We start from the raw sequence: 17,259 nt of genomic DNA, 5'->3' as shown, positions 1-17,259 counted from the left end.
TTACTAGGTATTTATCCAAACGATTCAAACATAGTGATTCAAAGGGGCACATGGACCCCAATGTTCATGGTGGCAATGTCCACAACAGCCGAAATACAGAAAAAGCCCAGATGTCCATCAACAGATGAATTGGTAAAGAAGATGTGGTGTACACACACACACACACACACACACACAGGAATATCACTCAGCCATCCAAAAAAATGCAATCTTGCCATTTGTAATGACATAGATGGAGCTAGAGGGTATTATGCTAAGCAATATTAAGTCAGAAAAAGACAAATACCATATGATTTCACTCATATGTAGAATTTTAAAAACAAAAGAGCAAAAGAAAAAAAGAGAGAGGTGGGGCACCTGGGTGGCTCAGTCAGTTAACTGTCTGCCTTTGGCTCAGGTCATGATCCCAGGGTTCTGGGGCCAAGCCCCCACATTGGGGCTCCCCATTCAGCAGGGGTCTGCTTCTCCCTCTCCCCCTGGCTTGTGCTCTCTCTCACTCACTCTCCCTCTCTCAAATAAATAAATAAAATCTTAAAAAAATAAAGACAGAGGCAAACAAAGAAACAGACTCTTAACTATAGAGAACAAACTGCTGGTTACCAGAGGGGGGCGGGGTGGGAGGATGTGTAAACAGGTGATGGGGATTAAGGAGGGCACTTGTGATGAGCACCAGGTGCTGTATGGAAGTGTCTGAATCACGATATTGTCCACCCGTAATGAATAACACTATATGTTAACTATACTGGAATTAAAATAAAAGCTTAAAAGAAAAAAACCAGTCCTAAGAGACCAGAAGAACTATTCTTATCTGCAGAGGTCCCCGAATGGCCAGGGCCTAAGCCCCCTGTGATCTGTGTGGATGCAGGCCAAGCAATGTTTACGAAGAGGTGAATATACTCAGTAAGGGGTATCTTGGTGGATTCAGGGGTCAGTGGATTTGTATAGGGAGAAAATAGCTCCTAGCACATTGGAGGTAGTCTAAATACCTACTTAGATGAATTGTATGAATGGCAATGAAGGAATAAATGAATGAACAGTTGACAGGGAAGGTATGAAAGCCAAAAAAAAGCAAGACGTGCCACGGACTGCAAAGGTGAGAGAGTCTGTCAGAGAAAGGCAGTCAGAAGGTTTCAAAATGAACCAAGCACCTGGTAGGAAAAAAAAGCAACAACAACAAAAATAATACTGAATCAAAAAACAGCCTACATCCATAGGCTGGCTCCTTGGGAAGTGAACTGCAAGTTCCATGAGGTCTGTTCACCTTAGTCACGAAAATAATAATAGCAGTTATTATTATTATTATGAATTAAATGACTAAGCTCTTACTATGAGCCAGGTAGTGTACTAAGTGCTTTACACAGATTATCCTTTTTAATCCTGGCAATTCTAAGAGGTGGCTACTGTGATTACTCCCATTTTACAACTGAGGACACTGACGTATAGAAAAGTTACATATCCCATGCCCCAAATCATGCAGGTAGTAGGTAGTGGAACTGAGATTCCAATTCAGGTCTACTGAAAGTCAAAGCCCCGGACTAATCCCTGCGTGAGACTACCTCCTTTACCTATTCCCAGGGCTCAGGGGGTACATGGCCTGTGACAGGCACTGGGCAGTATTTGTTGAAGGGCTAGAGCAATGTGGGGTAACGACATTGTCGTGGAACTGAACAAACTCCTGACCACCTGGCTAATTTTTACATATGGATACACAGCCTTACACTGTTTTCAAAGCTAATCCATTGGGTCGTTAAAGGACTTAAACTCCATTCTTAAGGCCTAGCACGTTATTTTTGCAGAGTATCATTCTCCCCAAGCTAGGATGACATCATGTTACTATCATTATCATTTTCAAGCATCAATAAGCATGTTTTATATAGAACGTATATTTAGGCCCAAGAACTTTTTCAAATCTAATTAGTGTGATCTACATCCTTCTTTTGCATCTCTTTTGCATGTTGAATCATCTCTGAATCTAATGTTCCTTTTCATCTATAATTGCTGAGACATTTACATTATGCATTTTACGGACTGTTGCAGTTAGAGAGGGCTTTAGAGCTACATCTCCAGTCGTTTCATTTAACAAATAAAAAAAGAAGCCTTGGCATGTGAAATAATAATTTTAACCTAACTACTTTTTTTCGAGTACTTGTCATGTGCCAGCCTCTGGGCCAAGTGTTTCTCTGACACCCTCATTTAACTTAACTATGACTATAGATAATTATTACCAAGTCTATTTGGCAGAGAAGGAAACCAAGGCATGGTGATTTGCTCATATCACTAGTAGAGTCAGGACATGACTTCCAGGTCACCCAGCTCCAATCCTGAGCTTTCAGCCACTATCCCCCCAGGTGTGTCTACAGTCACTAGAACTTATCAGAAGCCAAGCTGACACTGGAGTTCAAGTCCACGGCATCCCAGACCAGCACTTCACTATACTGCTTTGTTTTCATTAATATTTTTGAGTTCAGTGACAGTTTCTTTTTTTTTTTTTTTAATTTTTTTATTTATGATAGTCACAGAGAGAGAGAGAGGCAGAGACACAGGCAGAGGGAGAAGCAGGCTCCATGCACCAGGAGCCCGATGTGGGACTCGATCCCGGGTCTCCAGGATCGCGCCCTGGGCCAAAGGCAGGCGCCAAACCGCTGCGCCACCCAGGGATCCCTCAGTGACACTTTCGAAACCACTCTGACCAGTTGAGAATGATGATTTGTAAAATGTGCTGTCTTCAATGTTACTCCTGATTCTATTGCTTGCTTTTTGGAGGAGAAGGTTTTCCATGGCATCCCAAAGTATGGCATGGGGGCAACTTACGCTCTCCAGATGCAGGTTAAAGGGGAAAGAAGAGATTTTTCTCAGTGAGCCATCCCCAGAGTAAGAAGCCACACTTACATAGATGATGGAGAGAACTCCATTATAGTTTTTGGTTGAAACGTTGAGAACGATTTTCAGCTGTGAGACCAGCACTTGGAAGGCAGCAGCTGTTGTGAATCCGCCAACCAAAGGATCTGCCAAGTACCTCACTATGAATCCAATCTGCAAACCTCCAAATATCAACTAGTATAAGAAGGAAAGAAAAAGTTAATGTTTGTCTGGGAGAAGGACTGACTCTTTTAACGAATTAAACTAAATATCAGTTAAAACTCTGGTAGCCTGCTAATAATACAAAAATACTCGTAGGCATGCCCCTCCACCACTCTAAAATTTGAAAACTCCGGTAATATGAACCTTGAAGTATTTCTATATATGTAATAAGAAAAGCAAAAATCATGTGGCTTATTTCTGTAACTTTCAGATCCCATGGCTCTGCTCACCAGAACACTTTTTTCTCCTTTGTTGGTTCTGCACACTTCCCTTCCCTCATCCTCATTTGAATCACACATGTTATTCTGATTTTTTTTTTCTGTCTCTGACTTGGATGGTACTCGAGCCTTCATAAGTGGGGTCTTGCTGACTATTTCAGCATCTGACCTAAAACAATATAATTTAGAAAATAACTTTGGGGGGGTCCAATAAATTGCTCTGTTTCGCTTTTAAATGAATCTCGAAGTCCACATGCTTCACGCTCAGTTATTTCAAATAAAAATCATGCTAATCCATCTTGTACTTGCAATCCCATTACCTGGATGATTCCAACCAAAAGAGTAAGGGTGCTCGCAATCAAAACTCTTGCTGCGTCTCTAGCCGCGTAGTCTATCACGGTGGCATTGAATGCAGTGCCATTACCGCTGGATGTGTGGAAGTGTTCATCCGGGGCCATGCTCAGTACGACAGATCCCACCATTAAACTGACCACTGGGAATGGCCCTGGGGGAAAGAAGCCTCTATCAATTAATAATTATTCATCACCAATGTTTAGGTTCAACATGTCTACATAGGATTAGACGTGTGAAATTCTTAGCTATGATTGAGAAAATATTTTTTGTTCACCAAGAAAGCTACAAAGCAGACATTTCAAGCAAAGCACTTGTGACCCAGAAATGAGCAAGAGAGACATGCAGGTAGGCAGTTCTAATACGGCATTCCGGATGCTTGGTGATTACACAGGAAGGTTATCTAACATGTCTTTGCGTGGTCTTCATGCATGTTGGGGCGGGGGTGGGGGAAGTTGCCAGGAAACCTTTCCTGGTGACAAACAAGCTGAATCCTTACTTGTTCTATCCTATTTCTTTCATACAAGCTCATTTCCTAGGACATCCTATGCCCTGATCTCAATGGATCTGAGTACCTGGTCTCAGCTCGTCTTCGAAGAGAAACCTACACAGCTAATTAGGAAAATGATGCTTAAAATAAATACAATGGTACAAGATCCAGATTGGGATATAGGGACAGCAAAGAGAGTATATAGCTTATCTTCTTCTCTTTTCAAGACAAATCATTTTTTTCATATCAAATGCCAGTCTATAAGATGCTGTGTTTTGAAAGGATTCCTTCTCTCCCATTCACTCCTGATATTTTTATCCGTGATGGTGATCCTATCCTTTTGTCATGGAAGGCTCTGACAGTTGGAAGGGCTCGGTACCAAAATCCAGGAACCTGGAGTGTCTACACGTATAGGATACCAAAGAGAAAAAAAATCAGCTCCTATGTTCCTCATGTTGTCAAGCCTCTGATACTGATCGATTCTCCCAGGCGAGGAAGTGCTTCCAATCAATAACCTTTTCCTGATCTCCTTCCATAGACAAGGCAATACGCCAGGTACTGGGGACTATACAGCTAAGGACGGGGCTACGGGTTGAGATACAGTTGATGATTGTGTTTGTCTCAAGCGGATTGTCCAGGTAGACATGTCTAGCCAGCAGATGGATGTAGGCGCAAAATTATCTCAAGTATAAATGTCAAAGTCACAAAATAGCATTAAAACATTCACTTACTAGAACATTCCAGCAAAAGAGAATTCAGATTTTAGGAACAGCAGAAAATAAGCCTATTTTGAGCCATACCAAGAAGGAAAGCCAAACTTAGTTTCTAAATAGTTTTGGCATACTTTTGCCAGCCTTCCAATATTAGTGACTTAAAAGGAGTACAGTTTTTAATGAAATGATGAATATGTATTTGATGAACATAATTTAGTAAATGATAAGTTGGTCTAGTAAAACAGGAGGTTTAAGACCCCTTAAAGATATTTTTCCCATTTTGCATTTTGGAAGTGACCACTTTCTAAATACGGAGTCAAATTCATTACATTTCTTAAAATGAAAATATGCTAGAACTTGAAGGTAGACTGTTATTTTGACAATCTTTCAATTCTATCCTCTTTAAAAAAAAAAAAAAAAAAGAGCTACGTATAAACTTAAAACCAAAGAGATGGTATTTTGAAAGCTAAGAAGAACCACTACATCGTCACATGGGAGAAGCCTGTGAAGCATTGAAGGCCTATTTTTCTGGAAAACATTAACAAAGGTATGGAAGCCTCGTACCCATCCTGTAGCTAAAGCACGTTAAACAGGAATAAATGCAATTGTAGTGTTGCTTCTAATTACCAACTGAGATGTGTCTTGATGTTCCGAAGATAAAATATGTCAGGATGGGGAAGAAAGCAGAGTAGAGACCATATCCAACAGGAACCGCGGCTAGCAGAGCGTACGCCATGCCTGAAAGTACATCCAAAACGAGTAAATTCACACACAAAAGTTACAGCATCATTTCTCCTGTTCAAAGAAAGGCCTTTTCATCGATACTCCAAACTTGCAGCTCGCCCTGGCTGGTCTTGCTTGGTTTGCGTACAGTCCTGCTGGGGGCCACAGCAGGTTGCCCAACGTGATCTGGATCAGCTGAGAGAGCGATTCATCCTCGAGCACCACCTGCTTAAATAAATTGATCGAATCGATCAGTCATCCCATTATCCACTGATTAGACGAGTGGAAAAGCGAAGGCAAGTCAGTTGGTTAAAGACTTCGTGGATTCAGTCCGCGGGCTCAGAGCAGTTTTGCCAACAGATGTTGGAGGGAAGGCAGTGTTGGTCTCCGTGTCCACAGGGGCACAGTCATTCCCCCCTGTCTTGCTGGGGAACGAACTGGATCCAAACCCAGGAAACCATGACAACCGCGCACAGGTGCAGCTCGGAGTCCTGGCTCCCCGAGGGGCGGAGTCCGTGCTTGCCCTTGGCTAAGTACTTCTTGGGGAGTCATCACCTCCTCACATTTCACTCCCAGTGAGAAGAAACTCAAGCCCATTGATCACTGGCCCCTTAACAAAGGACTACATGGAAGGCAGTTTCAAAAAGGCAGAAAACAACCTAAATATCCTGGCTCGCAGTGCTCGCCTGATTTACTAAATACACGTCTCGGTGCATTTAGGTGACCCACTGTACTCGCAGGGCGGGAAAGTGCTTACCCAAGTTATACCCAAAGCACCGTAATCCTGTAAAAGGAAATTGATGTGATGCATAGGAATACATCTACTGACATGGAGCTAGGTAAAGAATAAAGCAGTGAGGACAAGCAGGATTCAAAATCACGGTACAAAAAAAAAAAAAAATCACGGTACAGGGGCATCTGGGCGGCTCAGTCAGTTGAGTGTCAGTTGAGTGTCTGCTTCGGCTCAGGTCATGATCCCGGGGTCCTGGGATCAAGCCCCAGGTTAAGCTCCCTGCTCAGCAGAGAGCCTGCTTCTCCGTCTCCCTCTGCCCCTCTTCCCTCCATTTGTGCTCTCTCTCTTTCAAATAAATAAATCTTTTTAAAAAAATCATGGTAAGTATGCACACTCTCACTTTTATAAAAAGCAAACATGGATGTTGCATGCACAAAAGAATCTCGAAAGATTTTCAGTATTATACTAAGTCACTTCCATATACAAAAAGACTAATATACTGAACACCCATGTGTTCACCTTCCAGCTTAAGAAATAAATTGCCAGTAAAGTTGCAACTCCATATAGTTCTCCTCTGTCACATGGTCCTTCCTCCCTCCCCCGCCAGAAGGCAACCGCTCTCCTGAATTTAGTGCTTTTATCATTCTGACATTTTTTTTAAAGATTTATTTATTTATTTATGATAGACATAGAGAGAGAGAGAGAGAGAGAGAGAGAGAGAGGCAGAGACACAGGAGGAGGGAGAAGCAGGCTCCATGCCGGGAGCCCGATGTGGGACTCGATCCCTGGACTCCAGGATCATGCCCTGGGCCAAAGGCAGGCGCTAAACCGCTGAGCCACCCAGGGATCCCCTCATTCTGACATTTTCTTCTTTTACAGAATTTATGTGTCTAGTGGGATATTTACTAAAATATTAGTGGGTTGTCTGCATGGTAGGATCAAAGGAGGCTTCTAGATTGCAGAGGAGGTATTTTTCAGCTTCCTCGTGTGTATTTTCTGCTTTCCTACAATAAGCATTCATGCATTCCACTTGACGACTATTGATCATAGACCTCCCATGTGCCCGCACATGGTTTGGGAGGATCTGGGAATGGACAAGAGAGTCTGTCCTTAGAGAATCTGCATTCTAGAATAATCTGTATTCCTGAGGAAATCGTCTTAATACATAACTTACAAGAAATGGTGATAACCCCTCATGCCAAGAGCTTGCAGCCAAAAGGTGACTCCACAGTGGGAAGAAAAGAGGAGCAGGAAATAAAAGCAACCTCTTCTCTATGTACTTTTCTCAAGTGTTTCTCAAACTTCACTTCCCTGAACTGGGCTCTGCTGTGTTTACAGGCCTCAGGAAACAGGGACTTTGTCTGTTTCCATATAGTGTCCTACTTAGGGACAAGTGCTGCTCAAGGATACTGTAAGCATCTTTTTTGATAGAGGAATGTGCTGCGTAAAGAAATCTGAGCCATTGATTGAAGCCCAGAACCTCTGCTGGTGGCCTTCACGTGTAGGTGGCAGCACACGCTGGTAAAGGTGGTGCTGGCGAACGTTGGCAAGGGGCACCTGGGTGGCTCAGTGGTTGAACATCTGCCTTCGGCCCAGGGCGGGATCCCGGGGTCCTGGGATCATGTCCCCGCATTGGGCTCCCTTCCAGGAAGCCTGCTCCTCCCTCTGCCTGTGTCTCTGCCTCTCTCTGTGTCTCTCATGAATAAATAAGTAAAATCCCTTAAAAATATGTTGGCAAGCATCTAGAAGGCGAGAGTAGAAACTGGAGGGCGGTCTCCCCCGTAGTTGGGAACGAAGATACCCCTAAAAGGCTTGTGTTGATATTTTGCTGCTTGGTGGTAACTTCTTTTTTTATATATAACAGAAGTCAAAAAGATCCCATTACCCTTAGCAACAAATGGCTTCTGGGGAGTTGAGCCTGCCCTCTCCGATGAGTTACTGGCCCACCCATCAGGCGCCAGGCCAGCCGGGAGTGTGGTGTGGCCCTCGCTGGCCACCACTAGGGACTCTGGTCCTGCCCTGCAATCTCCTCCCTCTCTCAAACCATTGCCTCCTAGCCTTTCAGTTGACCTACTGGGCAATCCTTGCTGCTACATTTCTTTGTTCCCATGAGGTTTCTAAACCATTGACTGATTGGCTCCCTCCCTGTTCTTGGTGCCTCCCCTGTCTCCTCTTGCCTCCTGCCGGTGGACTTTCTCACCTTCTCGGAACCCCCTTACCTCACTCTCTCCCCCCTTCCCTTTTCTTGTCTGGTGAAACCCTGCCTGGCTGAACCTGAACACCCACCTCGTGGGGTGACAAGCGCTTGAACAGCTGGAGAAGCTGGTCTGGACCAGGTAGTGTGCACTGGGGCCTGCGGGCCTTGCGGGAGAGTCAGGCCCCAGGTGGGCACTGGGGAGCCCTGGTGGCTCAGACCTCCCCTCCCGGACTTTCTCAGGCTGCCCCTCCCCCTTCTGCACACCCACCCGGTTCCAAGATGAGTCTTAGGCTCCACCTCAAGAGTCCCTAAGAGATGTTCCCAATTTGCTTTCCACCATAATTTCAAACCCCTCTATCCTTGCACCATTTGTTCTGTCTTTTTGCTTTTAAAAATGGGGGAAATATCCTCCTGTCTTTAAGGAGCAACCCCCCTACTTCTGTCCTCAAGCCCCATCTGCAATCCCCCCTTCACACCACGTTTTAGTTTCTCCTCCACCTCTTGGGCCAGAGACGCCTCTCTCTCTACAAGGACGCCCCCACCAGTCCCCACACGTGTTCTGGTTCTCTCTTCTATGGAAAGAAAACGAAATCCTCCCTCATTCTACCTCCATCCCCTACCTCTCTCTCTGCTTACAGCCATTTTTCTTTTTTTTTAATTTATTTTATTTTATTTATTTATGATAGGCACATAGTGAGAGAGAGAGGCAGAGACACAGGCAGAGGGAGAAGCAGGCTCCATGCACCAGGAGCCCGACATGGGATTCGATCCCTGGTCTCCAGGATCGCGCCCTGGGCCAAAGGCAGGCGCTAAACCGCTGCGCCACCCAGGGATCCCCTACAGCCATTTTTCTATTCTGCTTCACAGTAAACCTTTTTTTAAAAAAAAAAAAAAAATTAAAATTTATTTGAGAGAGAGAGAGAGCATGTGTGCAAGCAGGGGGAGGGGCCGAGGGATGGAGAGACTGTCCAGCAGACTCCGCACTGGGCACAGAGCCTGATGTGGGGCTCGATCTCAGGACCTGCGCCTAAACCACGAGTCAGATGCTTCACCGACTGAGCCACCAGGTGTCCCACACGCAAACCATCTTAAAAGCCTGCTCTGTGTTGTGTCTTCAGACTCTCCCCTCAAGAGTAGGACACTACGGGGCCTGTATCCTTTTAAAGCAACCTTGTCTCTTGGCTTCTGACCCCACATCCCTCCAGTTGCTCTTCCTCTGGAACCTCCTGAGCCACCTCATGTTTCTCCTCCGCCTCTTATCTTCCTGACCTCTGAATGGTCCAGCCATCTTCTCTTCCATCTGCCCTTTCTCCCGGGGTAAAGGAGAGAATAAAGGGAATTCCTCAGGCATTCCCACTCCTTTAGAGATCACCTCGACAAAGGGATGCTTTCCTGATTTTTCTGCCTAGCTCAGACCTCTCCCCTTCTCTTGTGATAGCTCAAGAGAAGCTCTATATTTGGCATTTCCACTTAGCGGTCTCACGCACGTGTCCAAAAAGAAACTCTTCACTTTCCATCCCAAACCTGCTCCTCAGCCAGCCGTTGCCATTTTAATAAGGGACATAACCATCTACCCGGTTGCTCAAGCCAATAACTTTGGAGCCATCTGGGATTTTTCATCTACATGCAAAATCCATCAGGAGACACCAGTGATTGTTGCTCCAAAATATATGTCAGATCTCTGCGGATCTCTCCATCTCCTGCTGGAGCTGGTTTAAGCTGACACACCTGTCCTCGGGGCTGGGAGTGGGGTGAGGCAAGCCAAGGGCCCGAGGCACAACATTTAAGGAAGCCTTCTGAGAGCAAGTGCCTCACTGCCTCATCCTAGCCCCAAGCCCTGCCCAGCCTTATCTCCTGTTCACCCTCCCCCCACCCACTGCACCCACCCACACTAGAATTCTTACAACTCACTTGAAAATACTGAACTCCTTTTGGCCTTGGGCCTTTCCCTGGTAACACTCTCCCTTCTGCTCTTTCTATGGCGTCTCTTTATCCTCTGGACCTCTGACTACATTTTGTTTCCTCAGTAAGGCCTTCCTTGACCATTCTATCTAAAATAAATACTCCCTCCTCAAAATAATCCCTAGTACAGAGTACATAATCCGACACAATGGATTACATCTATTACAGTCAGTAATTATTTTTTCACTTTATATACTTAATAATTTAATTAAATTAATGTCCACCATTCAAAAGGAACTCCATAAAAAAAAAAATAAGGGAACTCCATGAGGTCAGTACCTGTGCTTGTCAATAAACCACTGAATCTTCACCGCTGAACACCTGGCATACAGAATTGGTTTACAAATAGTACTAAGTGAATGAAGGGTGAATGAATGCAGGAATGAACCAGGTTCACCTCCCAGAAATTCGACTTACAAAGATGATTTTACTGAGATAGAAAAAGGCTTAATGGATTTCTCATTTATCTAACTAAGGGGTTAATAAATGTTTTCATGAAGATTAAATGAGATAATTGGCCAAAGCCTCAGCACAGTGTCTGGTACTTAATAAACCAAATTAAAAGTAGGATTAATTCTTAGGCAGCCTATGAAAATTTGGAAGATAGAGCTTGAAATATCATTTTTCACATATAAGGGTGATTCATCATCAATCCTCTTCACTAAATGTTTAGGAGGCCATCTATTTTGTGCCAGTCTCTGTGCCGGGCACTAGCACAGTTCGATGGTTCCTGTCCCCCAGGAGTCACATGGTGTTGCTACGTCACAGCTTTTAAGAGTCCACTGTGCACGTGGGCACGTGGCATCATGGAACTTATGTGCTGCACAGTCCACCTCTGTGATTGAAAACACGGTTGGTCAGGCTGGAGCTGCACACTGGGGGCCACAGAACATCCTCCTCTGTGGAAATCTACTGGGCTTGCTCTGAGTAACCTTGAGAGCTCTATGGGCAAAGGCTGGCTCATGACATTGCTCATCGACTGTTGCTACTAAGTTTTGAAATGGTCCATTTTCAAGCCATCTTTCTACCCACATCCCCACCCAACTCTACTTCCCAACGTTTGACAATCTCAGGCTTAACCTTCCCGGAAACTCCACTGTGGCAACTTGGCGTCCAGGAAGCCATTCCCAGAACCCTAAGGCTGGGTGGTGAGCCTCTAAGCTGGCTCACCTCCTAGGCCTTGAACCCCTGCCCCTGCCTGTGTTGAACTGTCATTACCCACTTTCCCACGGGACCATGAGCTCCTTGAGAGCAGGTGGTACATCTTATTCATGTCAGCATACCTAGTGCCTGGAGCATATCAGATGGCCCCTAAAATTACAATAAATAAATGAGACTTCTGCTTTCATGGTCCAGGGGCTTTGTAGAGTTGGAGGGATAGCAGAAGGAAGACAATGGGGATGGGAGACAGAGGAGAATGCTCATACTGCTCTTCACCAACTATGCAAACAGATTTCTAAGATGTTCATGGAAATATAAAGCCTGTTTAAAACAAAACACCTCTGTTAAGACATTTTGCCAGAGATTAAAATAAGAGGGTGGATTAAAAAAAGGAAGGAGGACAGAAAAAAATGCTATGTACAACACTCTAGGCTAAAAGACTTCCTTCACTTCCCCTTAAGCCACCTTCAAATTACAGGTCAAGACCCAAGTGTGGGATGCAAAATAATTTAATGGACAGCAATCATCATTTAAAAAATATAAGCAGAATAGAATAGGACAGAACGGAAACCATCAGAGTATATCGCTTGTAGTGAGGGTAAATATTATCTCACAAAACTTGAGGTAAGTGTGTGCAGATCTATTTCTTACTGTGAGTTGTGGTCAATAAAGGTTGGGAAGCCGCTGCTCAGATGCTAGGGCTCTCGCTGAAGCCATGAAGGGTTTCCCAGGAGGAGAACTCTAAGGAAGAGGAAAGAAGAGGCAAATCTGTCCACTAAGGGGCTCTAGAGGAAAGATGAAGATCTCGAACGGTAAGCAAACATTTGGTACAGCCTCCTGGGAGTCAGGAGCTGCTGGAGATTGTGACTCTCAATCCCTCGGAAGCCAATCCACCAACACCTACCTTGCAGCGTGCCCACTAGCCCAGTACTAACTCCCGAGATGATGTCGCTAAGCAGCCATTCCTTGATTCGGTATTTGGGGAGCCAGTCCAAGATGGGCAGGAGAGTCTTCAGCACACCAAGGCCTCTCTTCCTTGAACAACTGTCAAAAGGCAAGAAAAGTGGGTTTCCAATACCATCTCGGGCACGACCAATTGCAAAGCACAAAGTTTTGAGCAGGACTGGGCTGATCTTTACAACCGTTTGGAAAAAGAATAAGAATTGCATGGCAAATACCAACGCTGAAGCGCTTGCCATGCTTTTGCCAAGAACTCTATCTACCCTTATAAATGCCTGCAGTAGAAAACACAGGATTAAGTGTCGCCTCCCTCTCTCCCACCTTTGTAATCCTCTGAGAAAATATCCCCACACAAGGACCCATTTTCTAGACCAGCCACAGAACGATCAATGTGGAGTCTCTAAATGGAGATTAATTTTCAGACTTCTAACCCAGGCGCCTTCTCCTACTCCTTTTTTTTTTTTTCTTTAAAGAAAAATAAACACACTCTCTTTATTTTGGCAACACAAGCTTGGAGCCAGTTTATACAAAAATCTTAACATGATAAATGTACACTTTGCTGCGCCTTGCTATTTAGTATTTAGTATTTTCTAAATTCAGCACCCTTTAGATAAAAGGGGAAGAAATGTTAAGAGGGGGTGGGCATTATCCTCATTCAACTGATTATTTAAATTATGACACAATTGGAAATTTTGACTTTTTCATATTAAGGAATTATTTTTTAGGTGTGATAAGGTAACTGCTTTTTTTTTTTTTAAAGAGTCCCTAGACACATATACCGAAATATATACAGACAAAAAGATATGCTATAGGGGATGCCTGGGTGGCTCAGCGGTTTAGCTCCAGCCTTCAGCTCAGGGTGATCCTGGGGTCCCGGGATCGAGTCCCGCATCAGGCTCCTGGCTTGGAGCCTTCTTCTCCCTCTGCCTATGTCTCTGCCTCCCTCTCTGTGTCTCTCATGAATAAATAAAATAAAATCTTAAAAAAAAAGATACGGTATATAGGATTTGCTTTAAAAAAAAAAAAAAGTAGGGATGCCTGGGTGGCTCAGCGGCTGAGCATCTGCCTTCAGCTCAGGGTGTGATCTGAAGTCCAGGGATCGAGTCCCACGTCGGCCTCCCTGCAGGGAACCTGCTTCTCCCTCTGCCTGTGTCTCTGCCTCTCTCTCTCTCTCTGTGTCTCTCATAAATAAATAAAATCTTTTTTAAAAAATAGAATGAGGACAAGTGGGTGGAGAGAGATAGACTTGGTCGTTGAAGCGGAGTGATGGGTAAAAACATGGAGAGGGGGATCCCTGGGTGGCGCAGCGGTTTGGCGCCTGCCTTTGGCCCAGGGCGCGATCCTAGAGACCCGGGATCGAATCCCACGTCGGGCTCCCGGTGCATGGAGCCTGCTTCTCCCTCTGCCTGTGTCTCTGACTCTCTCTCTCTCTGTATGACTATCATAAATAAATTAAAAAAAAAAAAAAAAACATGGAGAGGGTTTCATTATACTACTACGTCTACTTGTGTATATACTTATGTCCTATAATAAAAGATTCTTTGGGCCCCCCGTGGCTCAGCGGTTGAGCGCCTGCCTGCAGCCCGGGGTGTGATCCTGGAGTCCCGGGATCGAGTCCCATGTTGGGCTCCCTGCATGGAGCCTGCTTCTCCCTCTGCCTGTGTCTCTGCCTCTCTCTCCCTATGTCTCTCATAAATAATAAATGAAATCTTAAAAAAAAAAAAAAAGATTCTTAAAACCAAAGAAAATCTGGCAGCAGGTGACAGTTGTCTAGCTCCTGTCGTGGTAGCTGGGCACAGGTGGCCCGTTGGCGGCTGGGGAGGACGCAGGGCTCCCTGGGGGTCCCGCTGCCCCAGGGAGGCCCGAGCCTGGGCGTACACTGGGCGCCGCTGGGTCCCAGCCCGCAGCCCGCGCCTCCCGGGGCGCCTCCCGGGGCGGAGAACGGTGGAGCCACCCGGCGAGCGGGAAGGCCGGCGGCCCGGCAGGCTGGCGACGTCCCCCGCGCCCCGGCCGCGCTACCTGCAGCCGCGGGCCAGGCTCTCCCGCAGCGTCTTGCGCTCCTGCAGGCGCCGCTCGTGCTGCTGCTGGAAGGCGAGCTCGCTGAACACCGGCCGCGACACCACGTAGCTGCAGCTGTACTCCGGGAGCGGGGGCGGCTCCAGCCGGCTGCGCGGCGCGTCCATGACCTGCGGAGGCGGGGGCGCCGCGGGGCCGGGAAGGAGCGGCCCGGCGGGGAGCAGGGGACCGCGCGTCAGCCGCCGCCCGGCGCCCCTGCGGCCGCCCAGCCCGGGGCCCGGCCGCGCACCTGCTGCTCTCGGCCCCGTCCCCCGCACCTGCTGCCCCGGGGTCCCGCGGTCCCGTCGCCCGCACCTGCTGCCCTGCCGGGGTCCCGCGGTCCCGTCGCCCGCACCTGCTGCCCCGGGGTCCCGCGGTCCCGTCGCCCGCACCTGCTACCCTGCCGGGGTCCCGGGGTCCCGCCGCCCGCACCTGCCGCCCTGCCCGGGGTCCCGAGGTCCCGGGGTCCCGCCGCCCGCACCTGCTGGCCCGTCGCCCGCACCCGTCGCCCGCACCTGCTGCCCCGGGGACCCGGGGTCCCGTCGCCCGCACCTGCTGCCCTGCCGGGGTCCCGGGGTCCCGCCGCCCGCACCTGCCGCCCTGCCCGGGGTCCCGAGGTCCCGGGATCCCGTCGCCCGCGGGACCCTGCTGCCCCGGGGTCCCGCGGTCCCGTCGCCCGCACCTGCTGCCCCGAGGTCCCGGGGTCCCGCCGCCCGCACCTGCCGCCCCGCCCGGGGTCCGGGGGCTCCGGGGGCTCCGGGGCTCGACCCAGCCCCCGCCCGCCGGCCGCCGGGGCGCTGTCCGCGTCCTGAAATCTCCCCCAAAGCCCGGCGGGAGCCCGCGCTCCTCTCGCGCGGCGCCGACCCAGGGCGCAGCTCCGGCCCCCGGGCTGGGCGTGGAGACGTCAGGCCCCGGTCCCCGGGTCCCCAGGCAAATTCCAGCGGCGGTCGCCGTCCCGCCGGGGGCCGCGTCGGGGCAGGTGCAGTGCCCTGGCGCCGGCCCCCCGCCCCCCGCCCCCCGCCCCCCGACCCCGCAGACGAGGCCGCGGGGCCTGCCCTCCCGCCCGACCCCGCGCAGGGCCGGCCGCTGGCGGGGCTCCCGGGGCAGCGGGGCTCCCGGGGCAGCGGGGCTCCCGGGGCAGCGGGGCGGGGCGGGGCGGGGCGGGGCGGGGCGGGGCGGCGGTCGGGCCGCTCACCTGTTCCGGCCGCGGGCCCGCCGGGAGTGCCCCGGGCCGCCGCGCCGCCGCCTTTATAGCGTCGCACGGGGCCCGGACACGTTTTATTTATGGAGCAACAGAGACACCTGAGTCGGAAAGAGGGCCGCGGAGGCCGCCGCCCTTCCCCTCCCGCACGCTTCCCCTTCCCGGAGCGCGGAGGCCGGGGGCGCGGGCCAGGTCGGGGCGCGGGGGGCTCGGGCCGGGAGCGACCGCGGCGGCCCCCCTGCTCCCAGGCGGCGCGGTCCCGAGGCGGCGGGCGGCGCGGGGGGGGGGGGGCGCTGCGGGGACTCGAGGGTTTACTCCGGGACTCTGGGCTCGTTGTGGCCGCACTTCTGCGGGCCTGTGTGCCGCCTCTCACGGCCGAAACCGAGGGGCTCGGGATGCTCAGCGCTGCAGCATCTGCCCCCGGCCCAGGGCGTGACCCCGGGTCCCGGGATCGAGGCCCGCGTCGGGCTCCCTGCTTGGACCCCGCTGCTCCCTCGGCCTGTGTCTCTGCCTCTCTCTCTCTCTCTCCTCTCTCTCTCTCTCTCTCTGTTTCTCATGAATAAATAAAATCTTAAAAAAAAAAAAAAAAAAAAACCAAGGGCCTCCCTTTCCTACCCCTGCTGACTCTGTGGTTCTATCTTCCTTCTCAGTCATCTGGGCAACTAAGGAAGGGATCGCGGGACTGGACAGGGATGGAGACTGGCAGGCAGTGGGGGGAGTGGGATCTGTCCTACCGCAGCAGGGTTCAGATCCTGCTGGGATGGATTCGCTAAAACTGACTGACGCACGTGAAGATGAAGGATGGGAGAGCTTCGTAGCTTGGTAAACGGGAAGACTATCCTGATTGTCAGTGCTCCGAAGTAAATACCCAAGCGACTGCAAAAGAGACTGTGGACCTTCTGGGCACAGCCTGCAGTTGCTTAGCTGGAAAATGCAGACCAAGACAATTCTTTAAACTCCAGGAAACAGAACTCCTCTGGGGAGAACCCTAGTGTAAATTCCCCGTAATTGTATTCCACACGGTGTGACCATGTGCATTTTTCTGATAAACGAGTCAACAGCTTTCAACAGATGCGCAAAAAACTTACTTGATCCTTAAATAGGGTTAAGGAGTGCCTGGCTGACTCAGTTGAAAGAGCATGCGACTCTTACTTAATCTCGGGGTCCTGAATTCAAGCCCTAAGCTGTTGAGTGTAGAGATAACTTCAAATAAGTAAAACGAATACACTTTAAACGAAGAACCGTTGAAGGGACCCAAAAAATAAAAATCAAGATCATGAACTTGAGAATCCTTATCCACTCACAGGGGAGGATTTGCTTGTACAGTTGACCCTTGAACAACACGGCTTTGAACTACACAGGACCACCCACCTATATGTGGAAATTTTCTCACGAGTACAGTACAATACTGTAA

General features: G+C 48.9%; 1 protein-coding gene across 3 annotated transcripts in view; it reads right to left on the bottom strand.

Moving 5' to 3' along the window:
* The window catches only part of SLC26A4 (solute carrier family 26 member 4), a 50,151-nt gene extending 34,277 nt beyond the window's left edge, over nucleotides 1-15,874 (bottom strand). For 2 of the 3 annotated variants that reach the window (XM_072791568.1, XM_072791570.1), the window contains exons 1-6: nucleotides 15,840-15,874; nucleotides 14,609-14,775; nucleotides 12,534-12,673; nucleotides 5,481-5,591; nucleotides 3,620-3,804; nucleotides 2,890-3,054 (exon numbers count right to left, since the gene is read on the bottom strand). In XM_072791568.1, coding sequence (XP_072647669.1) covers nucleotides 2,890-3,054; nucleotides 3,620-3,804; nucleotides 5,481-5,591; nucleotides 12,534-12,673; nucleotides 14,609-14,772 — 765 coding nt within the window. In that variant the 5' untranslated portion in view covers nucleotides 14,773-14,775; nucleotides 15,840-15,874. Of the gene's footprint in view, nucleotides 1-2,889; nucleotides 3,055-3,619; nucleotides 3,805-5,480; nucleotides 5,592-12,280; nucleotides 12,371-12,533; nucleotides 12,674-14,608; nucleotides 14,776-15,839 lie in introns of those variants that run through there. The other variant, XM_072791569.1, reaches the window with a different exon arrangement.
* Nucleotides 15,875-17,259: the final 1,385 nt, after the last annotated feature.

This window comes from Canis lupus, chromosome 21 (assembly GCF_048164855.1).
Source record: "Canis lupus baileyi chromosome 21, mCanLup2.hap1, whole genome shotgun sequence".
Taxonomy (NCBI): domain Eukaryota; kingdom Metazoa; phylum Chordata; class Mammalia; order Carnivora; family Canidae; genus Canis; species Canis lupus.
Note: the sequence above shows the minus strand (reverse complement) of the source record. Positions and strands in the feature narration are given on the sequence as shown.